This window comes from Aricia agestis, chromosome 16 (assembly GCF_905147365.1).
Source record: "Aricia agestis chromosome 16, ilAriAges1.1, whole genome shotgun sequence".
NCBI lineage: Eukaryota > Metazoa > Arthropoda > Insecta > Lepidoptera > Lycaenidae > Aricia > Aricia agestis.
In genome coordinates this window covers 4,721,700-4,734,556 of record NC_056421.1, presented here as the reverse complement: position 1 = coordinate 4,734,556, position 12,857 = coordinate 4,721,700, and the positions used below count along the sequence as shown (strand labels likewise).

The window sequence follows — 12,857 nt, the reverse complement described above, 5'->3', positions numbered from 1 at the left end:
AATTTGTTTCCTTTGTATTGATTTGTATCATGTATGGTAGTGCGTGCACTGGAACGTTATTTCTGCGCCTGACAAATTATAAATGACGACGCTCCATCCGCACCGTACGCTCCGATTCCGATACGGTGGACGCGCAGCTTTCGAGTGTTAATTTCGTTTTAGCAAAAAGTAAAGTATGAATCAACTATAGGATTCGACACTCAACTATTATTTTATAACAAAGTTCAAGAATGGCAATGGGATTGAGCTCTAAACACATATATTTACGTATCCGAGTTGCATGTTCACGGCGGCGGAGCTTCATACGCGAAGTCGCCGTGCAGCAGCGATTAGGTCTGGTACTGCAGCATCGGCGCCGCGGCCAGGTTGGCGTGGCCGCTGTTCATCCGGAGCGCGGACAGGGACTTGTTGTACCACTCGTCCTCTGCGCTCATGCCTGGGGAGAAGAAGAGGTTAGTCTACTGTGGGTTTGGCGCATCGCGAGCCGTGAAGGCTGACATAGATCAAGCGATGGAGGTGATTGATATGAGAGACTAAATGTACAAGTTGGAAGCCGGCTACATGAAGCGGCGGCAGACGACGTGTCGTCGCGACACTACTGGTTTCTATGTATTTCTATGAAATACCCTCCGCAGCTAGCGACACGAAGCTAGCGACACTTTTCATAGAAATACATAGAAACCAGTAGTGTTGCGACGACACGTCGTCTGCCGCCGCTTCATGTCGCCCGTTGCTAACCGGCACCTATAAGGTGAATCTTGAGAGACAGACAGACAAGACTAGTTTGTCTGTCTGTCTCTCACGATCCGCAATAGCTAGACTTTTGAAATATTTCTGTTGCCGTTATAACAACAAATAAAATACTATACTTAAACAAAATAAAATTAATATTTCATACAACAAACTTGATTTATTTGGCAATTTTTACTCGTAATCAACAATGGCAACAAGTAGGCACTTGAAATTTTCACAAAATTCTTAATTATATTTGTAATTTGTATTAAAATCAAAATATAATAAATATGTAAGAAGCCCCCTTATCCCATACAAAAACACATTTTTTTTACCTTCTTTCACTATATAACCGGTACGGAACCTTTCGTGCGTGAGTCCGATTCGAACTTTGCCGATTTTTTTCTAATTCAAGTCTTCAGATGCCAAAGAAATAGAGCAAGTTTGTATCCACACGTGCAGGCTAGTATCGTAGACCTGCCGTAGCAAGCTACGACGTAGCTGCGTAGCGCTCTACGCCGCTACGCGCCACGCAGTGCGCCACGATAGTTTTATTCCACAGTGTATGTAACAAAACAAAGTGATACTATGTGTCCCTTGTATAGATTTCACTGTTAAAGTAGCAACGCTGAAAGTGCAATTTTTTTGCGATTTGTATGGGCAAGCGCCCAAGCGTCATGAGTTTGCGCGTACAAAAGTTAAAAAAGTAACTCTTTCAACGCTGCTATTTTCTCAGTGAACTCTGTACACACACACACCCTAAAGTCTGACAAACACACACCCTAAAGTATTATCACCTATTTTGTTACACCTTGTAAATTACACCATAGTATTAATATTATTGTCGTAATGCCTAATTGTAAATTAGCAATATAAAACCATAAAATATGAGATAAAATATGAAGCTGTTAACAAAATATGATATTTTTTTTACTTTAAATAAGATTTCTTAGATTCTTAAATTTACTTCTAACGTATTTAAATATCGTATCGCGTACGACGAAAAGTAATAAATTATCAAAAGATAATTACAAACAACATAAACGTCTAAAATCTACCCTCACCTAAAACGTACCCAACTAAATAGCAGTACCTACATAGTACATAGGGTACGTACATAGTGGGGGCGATAGTAAGGGGCCGCGTTTTCTCAAGATGCAATCTCGCCCCAGGAAATAAGATATTTGCGAAGACGCCGCGAGCCCGCCAAAGTAAATGTAGTGGAAATTTTCTTATTAGAATATCCACGGTACGATGCCTGGTTCAATTACTGCGTGTTTTTCCACGCAGGAATCTCGACGTTACACGCTGTATCGCGTGGTGAAAAATGTTTGGTGAAAAATGTTTTTGGTGAAAACTTTTTATGTGGTGCAATTTTTTTATGTCGAGAATATGCTTTATCCCTACTTAATATTCCTTCAAGGCCTATACACCGGTGACCGCGACAAAAATATAATAGCATTTCCAAGAATCCCCGATCGAAGGATTAATATAAAAAGAAAAGTGTGTCAGTTTGTTACCTCTTCACGCCCAAACCGCTGAACCGATTTTGCTAAGATTTGGTATGGAGATACTTCGAGTCCCGGAAAAGGACATGGGATACTTTTCATCCCGGAAAAATGTACGGTTCCCGCGCGATAAACGAATCTTGACGCAACGGAGTTGCGGCCGTCATCTATTTATAAAATATACTTAGTGTAAATTTTACACTAATGTTACGGAGACAAAAGTTTCTCAGTGTGTAGGTTAATTAATTCTCTACGATAAAAATACTGGCCGGATTTGAATCAAGCTTAGCTATTTAGGCCCTGAATTAACACACAAGCTAGATACTTATACTACTATGCCGGACAAGTAAAATCTACCTGTAAAAATGCAAGACCTACAAAACATATTTTATATTTTGGCTAAAAGAAATGCGTGTCTTTATATTGGAGCAAAAAAATCAAGTGTTGTTCTATATTGTTCAGGAAATAATTATTAGACGTTGGTCGTAGGCGTAAGAAAAGTGAGAGATACCTAATTACAGTCTGGTACGTGTTGAGATTTCCACAATCTTCTTCTACGGATTTTATTTATTTCAATACTAATACTTATTATTATTATTACGAATGTTACTATCGCGCGCGACGTGTTAACGAATTATTATGCAACGAAATTGCTAACTGAAAAAAAAGAAGTGGGTAATTGCTTGTTTTCAAAATTTTACGGTTTCAAAGACATTAAAATCGGTGAAGTGCAAGCAAATCAAAAACATACGATTCGCGTTATTACGTGACAAACCCAAATTTTGTTATGTTTATCGTATTTGGTGACAACAAATCCCAAATATGCATAATTGTAACAATCTCCGATGATTACCCACCAGAAATAAAATATTTAAGCGACAATTATCGCGGAGGATCCCCGGCAAATTCCAATTAAGTCTTTTTCTTTGGAGATCACCGTGAAACTTATTCGCGGCTAGAGAGCAAGTTTTCTCATTATTATAAAGGATATTTGTATAAAAACGGCGCTGCGATCATACTTCGCTCAACTTTGTAATTGCTTTGACGGCTAATAGAAAACTGATGAAAGCTGCCACCGCCTTGTTTCTGCGCCGTTCTACCTTTTAATTCTGTTAAAGTATACTATCTAACTTTATAATGTAGCAGTTTTTTGTGATAAAACATACTTCTGTGTAACGGACACAGTTTACGAGCGAAGAAGGTGCATCTTTGTATGGAGCTAATACCCAAGCTGTAGCACATCCACACATATATCAAATGAAAGAACTTTCGAGGACAAAAATCTCTAAGCAATGGGAGAAAAAAGTTAACGAAAGTAGATGGTAAAAGTTACACTACATTTTATTTTACTTCTACCCTCATTAAAGTTTTGCTCACATGTCTTAGGGACTTTTCGTCTTACAATAAAATGTTCAACTTTTCAAGCCCTTTCATTTGGTATATTATGTCTCAAAGTGCTACGAGTACAATGTTGGGTACGATATGCCCCTCCTTCTTTACCGTCGGGACAAATATGGAGTACCGTACTAAGTATATCTCATCCAAGTAAATATCCTGTTTTTGTAACAACGTTACACAATTAAAACTTAAAACTAGAGTTGTATGTTTGTTATATCGTATTTTCTTCTTTTGTTGCTACTAAACATTCATCAAGCCCCATACGGTCAACAGTGACCAAGACACAATAGAAATTATATTGTGTCTCGTTTTTCCACGATCGACGGGTTAGTTATAATACAACTTGCAGAATCTTATAGTGCTAAAAACAACTTTCGGGGGAGGCTCCCTAACGAAACACGCATCACGTCGCTGAAAGAGACTTTATGTGATAAAGTGTAGTGTGATTGTGTGTGTGAATGTGTAAATAATATATTATATTAGGATAAAATTGTTCGGCGTGCATCTGTTGTCTGATTGCCATAACACAAGTTTTTACTTAGCATGGGATTAGACGACGTGATGTACGCTACCTAGCTTTTATACTATTGTATATTATTGTATGCATAAGGAATAAAAAAAACCGTTGTCAAACAACTTCAGAAACGGCAGAGCCTTACAATGAATAAAACTAACTTGTGTATCTACGCTTAAATTTGTATGCGTAGAAACCTTTCCACAGATTTAAATACTTTTTTCACCTCTCAAACCACCTCAACAGAAAAAACACAAAACGTATTACAGTAGTATAATTATACTGGCGAACCAAGTCAACATTTTATCTTTTTCCTTACCCATCGCATCCTGCCGCATGCCGACGGCGCTCATATTTGCGCTGTGGCCCATTGAGAAGCTTTGGGGCATGGGGTAGGAGCCCCCACCCATCTGGGAAAGAGAGAATATGTCCTTTTGGAGCTCCTCGTAACTCCCGTGGTGCTGAAAGAAGAAAGGGGTTGTTAGACATTTGTTACGTTACACAAGAGAGTGTAGCAAGTGCCTGACTGGATTGAATCATGATCATATTATAATTACTGCAGCGGGGCTAAAATGGTCGCTTTGGTGAATCATATTATATGAATCATAATATGATTCATTTTTTTTAATCGCAAAATGCAAATCTGCTAGCAATTCATGTCTAGGAATTCGTACTAATTTGACATATTATTTTGTCAGTTTGACAGTTTTGACAATTTATTTGCTGAATTGATTGAGAGGAATTGCTAAATGTGACCATTTTAGCCCCGCAGGTTCCTGAAAAATTTTAAAAGTAAATTGTATACAACAATTTAGCGTGGAAATATATTATACACTTTGTAAATAAATGAATATTCATGCGTATTGCGTGCCCTCATACGGTTGTGGTTACATTATCATTGAAAACTACTGATCTTATGCTATTGATTTCAGCAAAGTAAGGCCTATTGCCAATAATAAACAGTGCTACTCTTGCTTCGGAATCCAGTGTTATTGGCGCCTGATAACGTAAACCGAAGCGACGCGATGCGACGGTCGACCGTTTTCCGACGGCAAACATGGTGAAAAGATTTATGCCTGGCTTCTGAGGTTTTGCATACTGCATACTTACTAATAATATTATAAATGCGAAAGTGTCTGTATGTCTGTAACCTCTTCACGCTTAAACCGCTGAATCGATTTTACTCAATTGTGGTATATTTTACTGAAACGTGGAGATACTTTGAGTCCGGGAAAAGACATAAGATACTGTTTATTTCAGAAAAATATACGGTTCCCACAAGATAAACGAATTTTGACGCAACGGAGTTGCGGGCGTTTAGTAATAATAAATAAAAACTCTTTATTCAAAGTAATAAAATAAATCATATTACAAAAATTAAAAAATACACAGTTTGAATTGGCGGCCTTACTGCTAGAAGCAGTCTCTTATTGTCAAGTTGGTTTTATTTTGGCGTTAGCCAATCGAAAACGCGACTGAATAAATAAACTTAAGACAAAACCACAGAAGCCGGGGATTATTCGATATGTAAAACGGAAGTTACATGGACAAATTAAAACATCGTTATTTTTATCTCATTTAAATAATTAAGCTTTTATGTGAATTAAATAAGAGTAAATTTATTTTATCGGCTTACTAGAAAACAATATGCTAATTATATTGACGGAAAAAAATTACGGTCTAGATCACAGGCAGTGATTTACGTCAAATTTACGTAGTTTACATCATAGTTTACATACTCTTTGGTATGAAATATGAATCCTTTATTTCGACCATAGACTAATATATACAGTTATTGTGCGTCAAAAAGATCTATTAACCCCGTCCAAATTGGAGGCTGCGAAGCCGCGTAGCCTGAGTGATAAGCACTATAAATAACTTTACTCCAACCTATTTATATATAACTTATATATAATATGCGGGAGGGAGAATAAACACTATCATTACCCGGCGGCCGCGCATTTTATTACGATCAACACCTCGCTAATGGGTAATGGAGTGTGCGGTTAATTTTATGGCAACACTGAAAATGGAATATAAAGGACGTCGGGGAAGTTCTTTTGCATATGGCGGCGGATGTGGAGAACAAAGTGCTTTGTTATTTGGATATGTGTTGTGTGGATCATGAAGCTAATACAGCTTTTTGTTTTAGCTTCGTGGTGTGGATGGTTTAGAGAGTGGAATAATATTCCATACCGAAAGAATGAAAGAGACGCAAAGTCTGAGAAATTCACAGGTGGTAAACTTCTGAACAGAATTTGGCAAATTCTGAAAAGAATTTGGTAAAATTTGAAAAATAAGATTAAATTTGGATTACAAATATCTTTAATGATAAGGCAATAAGTACATCGACTTTTATACTTAGGTACGTTTATTTATAAAAAGTTAACAAATAAAATCAGGGCATAGGCCTCCGATAGGCTTTTCCCTAAATCTATCTCAATAGGCTACTTGACCTACTTTTTTTCTTCATGCAAATCGCTTCATAATCATTCATTTTCATCAAAAAAACTAATATTTTAATATTTTAAACAGTAGAAACCCATAAAAATGTCGATTGAAAAATATGTCTTTTAAATGGCGCCGAAAATACAGTTCTAGTATTTTATACTTTCTTTATTAAAAAAAAAAATATGCGTACGAGTCTAAAAGTGCTAAAAAATGAGAAATCATTTGTGAGGTTGTAAGCTTTTGGCCATTTCATTTCCCGACTACGGTAAATGGATATAATATTATATAAAACTGATGTTTTATTTGAATTATTCAAGAAAATATATTTTACAAACCTTTCTAGGCTTATTCTTATTATTTATGTACAGATAAACTTACATATAAAGAGCGCGTTAAGTAAAAAATATTAAATTGCGAGTGTGATGACGTCACATCCAAATCGGAAGTAAGTACCATAAAAGCGTTTTCGTCAGGACAAATTAAAAAATATAAAATCATATTTTCCAATCGACTTTGTTTATCAATCATGAGCTTTTATTTCATGATAACGGTGAAATACGGTTTCCTAGGCCAATTTCTACTAGAAATATGCATTTGTACAATGAAATTGAGTATAGATTAAGTATCCTATTCTTATTCCAACAACAAGATCCAAGATCAAATTAAAAAATAGTAGCAACTAGCAACCAAGTTACCAAAATTCAAATGGACACAAATCGTGTGCGAACGCGAATTCGAAACATAACGAAGTAAGAGTTAATGTAGTAATCGGGATGCATTATTATATCCCAGAAGTATGCTCATCAGTATTTATTGTTTTACTTGTTATAGCATTGCGGTAACCGGGTTTGGGAATTACACGACATTGTTGCAGTGTTGCCATGGTCGTGCCATTTGCATTATTTTCGGCGGTCTCGCCGCAACCTCATTACACTGTAATCAGGGACTGATTAGCGCCATCAACGCGCCATACAACGATTTTAACCGAAAAGTTGTTATGTTGGAGTGAGAGAAAGTTTCGCTGTTTGACAAAGATTTTTGGATTTTCATCTAATTCATCGAAATCAGAAGAGAAAAGTTTAGTTTTTAACAAGTTTAAAATATTTTACTGCGCAAGTATCTGACTACATGATATTGTCATGTTAAAGTATTGTATTATTTAAAATTTAATATTATTTCTTGAACAAAATGCCCTTGCCCACATTAATGTCTTAGTTTTTATTTATTTTAAGTCTGTTTGTATACCCATTTATATGTGAGCAATAAAGTGTTTATCTATTTATCTATCTAAAATGTAACCAGACGACAGATTGCAAGCAAATGGCCGCCGCTAACGGACATTTACGCAATTGTTTTTCTCGTTGTTGACGACGTTCCAACTTCCCTTGGTATCAGTTGGTTGCAATATAAAATCCGTTAATTTCCAGTATTCTGGCTCTTGGGGACTCACCTGGGGATATCTGTTGATGGTGTTTGGATGTGGGTAAGGCTGGTAGCCCCGGTAACCCTGTATGTTTCGCATCATGCCGTTGCAGCCCGGCAGCACTGACGGCGCCAGGGCTTTCTGTAGCTGTTTCTCCTGCTTCCGGTATTTCGCCCGTCGGTTTTGAAACCAGACCTAAAATGAAAATTATGTTTAGAAACTATACTAATTGGAGCAAAAGCCTATTTAATGGATATAATGTTTATAATCTATATTAATTAGAAGAAAAGTTAATTTGTTTACACCGATTAGGCTCCTAGACTTAGTAGTTTCGGAACCTATTCGATGCAAAGGCTTAAATATTCTTAAAATTTGACTTAGTATACAGTAAAAGCACCGAGTACTATAATGTAAAAGTAAGGAAAAGGATAGGATAATTTTTGTCGCTATAAAATGTATGATTACTTCGGGGTATTGTTTATTCAAGCGGAGCCGTGTAAAACATCTAGCATAATAATTTTTATTTTGTCATCAAATATTCATATACAAATAAACGTTAATTTTTGTTTCGTATAATTCCTTCAATTATTAAAAAAAAAGAGAAATACGTAGTTCAATCAACACGAAATAAACCCTAGGGAAGATTTGAATGAAAATTAGATAGCTATAAGGCATAGTAGATTACAGGGGTTTACAAAATACACCCCTTACCTATATAGCAGAGGGGATACTATAACTAGTTCTAAGGTTTGGGATGTATGTTGGCCGATGTTTTTGGGAACTTATAGATGTTTTACACTATTTCACCGATTTTAAATTTTATCTTTTATCTGTTTGTTGGTTAGTTCGTAAGAATCCCGTTTTATGTATTAACTTAAAAGTGAAATGCCTAATAGCATATTATTATGTTTTCCCTACGAATAATAAAAACTACGGAATCGTAACTCCCATACTATTACCGTTTTAAATTTGGTTCCTTTTGATTTGTCATGTAACGTCAGCCTAGTACCGCTCAAGGTCACCTAAATATTGCAAATGTATTGAAATGTGTACCTAAGGTCACAGTATAGCATGTCATATTGCTATACTGTGCTAAGGTACACTTTTTTGACAAGTATTGTGGAGCATGTTTTTTGACGGAGTTACTTTTCCTTGGTTTTTATTATTCGTAGTGTTTTCCTCACATAGAGTTCACTGTGACAGTACTTTTGACTTCTACATTTCAAAAAGAAATGCAATAAAGACATCCAACATCATAAATTTTCCCATACAATAATTAAAAAAATCGGCCAAGTGCGAGTTAGACTCTCACACGAAGGATTCCGTACCATAATAGAGCAACAATAGGCTGAAAATTGTGTTTTCTGTATGAAAGCCCCCCTTTATTATTTTATTTATTTAATGTTATTATTAAATATTAAAGTACAAATACAACTGAGTATTTCGTAAATATTTCAAGTGCAGTTATGTGTTGCAGTTATTTATATCGAGCAAAAAATAGCAAAAAATCACGTTTGTTGCATAGGAGGCCCCCTTAAATATTTTTATTTACTTACTTATTTTGTTTTTAGTATTTGTTGTTATAGCGGCAACACATATACACTCTGTGAAATTTTTAGAAGTCTAGCTTTAGCGGTTCTCGAGTTATAGCCTGGAGACACACAGACGGACAGACATCGAAGTCTTGGTAATAGAGTCCCGTTTTTACCCTTTGGGTACGGAACCCTTAAAAGTAAGTCTTTCAGCGCTGTCACATTTACAGTAAACTCTGTACAAGGGACAGATAATATACACTCTAAAGTATTATAACTTAGATTTAATACATGTTTTAAGTAACAAAACTAAGTGATAATACTTTCGGGTGTGTTACGCCCTGTAATTATTAATACCTGAATTACATTCCTTAATAGCGATGACCCTTTAATACAAAGTATATAAAACATAGTAATCTGTGTGTCATGAGGTGCGTCGTTTGATATGGTGATTACAGCTGATTAGAGGGGGAGGGAGGCTCCCTCCGACGCACTCTCCATATAAATAACCCGATACAGCCCTCCCTCCGCCCTCGCCAAATCACTCTCAACCCTAATCCAATGAGATAGGGATTAAAGTCGCATAACCCGGGTATGTATAAGAAACATAGATGGGATATTAGTTTTTTGCAGGATCCACATCCGCCCCTCGCCGCGCGCGTTGTGATGAAAAACGAACTCATTTCCTGACAACATTTTAAACGTATCGCGGGAAATTATTTGTGATTTGTTACCGATAGACATCCATACTAATATTATAAATGCGAAAGTGAGTCTGTCTGTTCGTCGGTCTGTCTGTCTCTCTGTCTGTCACCTCTTCATGCCCAAACCACTAACCGATTTTGCTGCAAGGTATGGAGTGACTTTGAGTCCCGGGGAAGGACATAGGATACTTTTTATCCCGAAAAATGTACGGTTCCCGCGCGATAAATGAGTTTTGACGCAACGGAGTTGCGGGCGTCTCCTAGTGTTGTTAATAAACTAATGCTAGCCATAATATGCCTGTGTTTCAGTTAGTTTATATTTGACTAAGGGCCAGTTTCACCACTTACTGATAAGTGACGAATAGGCTATCCACCAATTAACTTGACAGATCAAGTATGGAGAATCTTTCAAAAATGTTGTGAATAGCCTGTTCGGTACTTTAACTCTTCATAGTTCGGTGTCTTTGTCTGTCATGTCACTTTTCTAATGTGCCAGATAAAGTCAAGAAGACCTTGTAGTTACTCGCTTTGTAAATAGTTTTATCAAAAAGATATAGCAGATAGTCACGCAAGTTGATGTTATAATGTTAGCTTCATGAATAATTTTTCAGTGTTCTCTACATGCAAAGATTCTTGAAAAATGACTGGGTTATATTACTTAAATGCAAATTAATATCACCGTTTTTGCACAATAAAAAACCTTTCGCCAAAGTCGGTCACACGAAGAAAATTCCCGACGCAACGCTGAAACGAAATTATGAAAGACTCTTGGAATTCTTAGGTTAAAAGCATATACGGCACGTCCTATATTAGCGAGTACATAAGAATGTAAACGTTAAAGACGACGTCGCCCCGACAAATTTCGATATAAAAATACAAGGGAGGGGAGAATGGGGTGGCCCCTGAGGCATTGCAATCCCATCAAATGGATCCGTAACGAAGTTAGCCGCTCATCCTCCCCACGCGTCTCCAACATTGTCTCTACCCTCAAATGAATTCTACAATTGGAAATAAGAAAATGTTTTGTAGCGTTCCGTTCTTTTGCTCTGCGACTTTTTTACGATTTAAACAGTCTGAAATGGAGCTTCATTTGATTTTTTATGTTTGAACTGGAATAAAAAACCTCTATGTCTGAAACTCTGAATAGGATACGTAGGATTAAAATTAATAATGTGTTGTTTTCTTTATTGTATGATTTATAATATACGAGCTTTTGCCCGCGGCTTCGCTCGCGTTAAGAAGTATTATTATATAAAAACTTTCATCCCCTATTTTAACCCCTTGGGGTTGGAATTTATCAAAATCCTTTCTTAGCAGATGCCTTCGTCATAACATCTACCTGCATGCAAAATTTCAGCCCGATCCGTCCAGTGGTTTGGGCTGTGCGTTGATAGATCACCATGTCAGTCAGTCACCTTTGAGTTTTATATATATTATAAATTCTGTTGGGTCATGGGAAACTAGAACCAATAGTAATTAATAATAATGATAATAGTTATTGCTGACCTAAACATTTTTTGAGGTTGCTGGCTAGTTTGTGAGCGCTTATCTCTACTAATAAGAGATATAATATTTTTCTAGTAAATTTCACAAAACTCTTAACATAAAGGCGGAGTTATCGTAATCATAAACCCTACTTAACAAGTTCGATACTATCGACGTGGAAACGATCAAACAAAATTAATATGTTGCCAACTATTCGGCGCTTGACTACGACAGACTTTAGACCTTTGAAATCCAAGTTAAAAAATAGGACGTCAAATTACTCAGGGGACGAATCGATAGACTCCGGGGATTTGTTTTAAAACTGAGATAAGATCGTCGCGCCTCCGTGGTCCAGTGGTTTAGAGCGTGGCTCTTGACTCTGAGCTCGTGGGTTGGATTTCTGCAATGGGTTGGTTGGAAACAAGTTTTTTCCAAGTTTGGTTAGGATAATGCAGGCTGATCACCTGATTGTCTGACATTAGTAAGATGATGATGTAAAAAGTCGCCTGATCTCTCGCCAGTCGTGTCGGTATTCCGTCCCACTGGGTTATGAGAGTTAAGGGAATAGAGAGTGCTCTTGTGTACTGTGTACACACTTGGGCACTATAAAATTACTCCTACATAACTGGCCTGGTTTCAATAAAACTGGCCACCGTCACCGAAACCGGTGTGGGAGTTATTATTGACGACTAAACCTTTGCAATCCAAGTTAAAAAATAGGACGTCAAATTACTCAGGGGACGAATCGATAGTCCCCGGGGAGTTATTTTAAAACTGAGATAAGATCGTCGCGTTTCGTCGTTTCTCGTCGCATTTCGTATTCATACGGGCCTCGGCAGATGGCTCTTAATTCGATCGCCCCGGGCCCGGCCTACTACAAATTGCATTATGGAACTCGCATCATTGATATTTCGACATCTATGGCTTTCAATTGAATGTTAATTTATTTTTTACTTCTTGTTTCTTTTCTGCTTACTAACAAAACAACGAGGTACAGATTTTCATGCTTGACTTTTACACTGCGTGTTAATGGTTGTTTTCCCGCAGTAAAATGATTCTATCTTAGTAGTACAATAGATTAATAAAGTTTTTTTTATGCAAATCATAAAA

The 12,857-nt window shown here is 36.8% G+C and overlaps 1 protein-coding gene across 1 annotated transcript in view; it reads right to left on the bottom strand.

Moving 5' to 3' along the window:
* Positions 1-329: 329 nt before the first annotated feature.
* The window catches only part of LOC121735108 (homeobox protein unc-42), a 29,429-nt gene continuing 16,901 nt past the window's right edge, over positions 330-12,857 (bottom strand). The window contains exons 4-6 of the mRNA XM_042125811.1: positions 8,054-8,221; positions 4,472-4,613; positions 330-436 (exon numbers count right to left, since the gene is read on the bottom strand). Of these exons, the coding sequence (XP_041981745.1) occupies positions 330-436; positions 4,472-4,613; positions 8,054-8,221 (417 nt within the window). The remainder of the gene's footprint in view (positions 437-4,471; positions 4,614-8,053; positions 8,222-12,857) is intronic.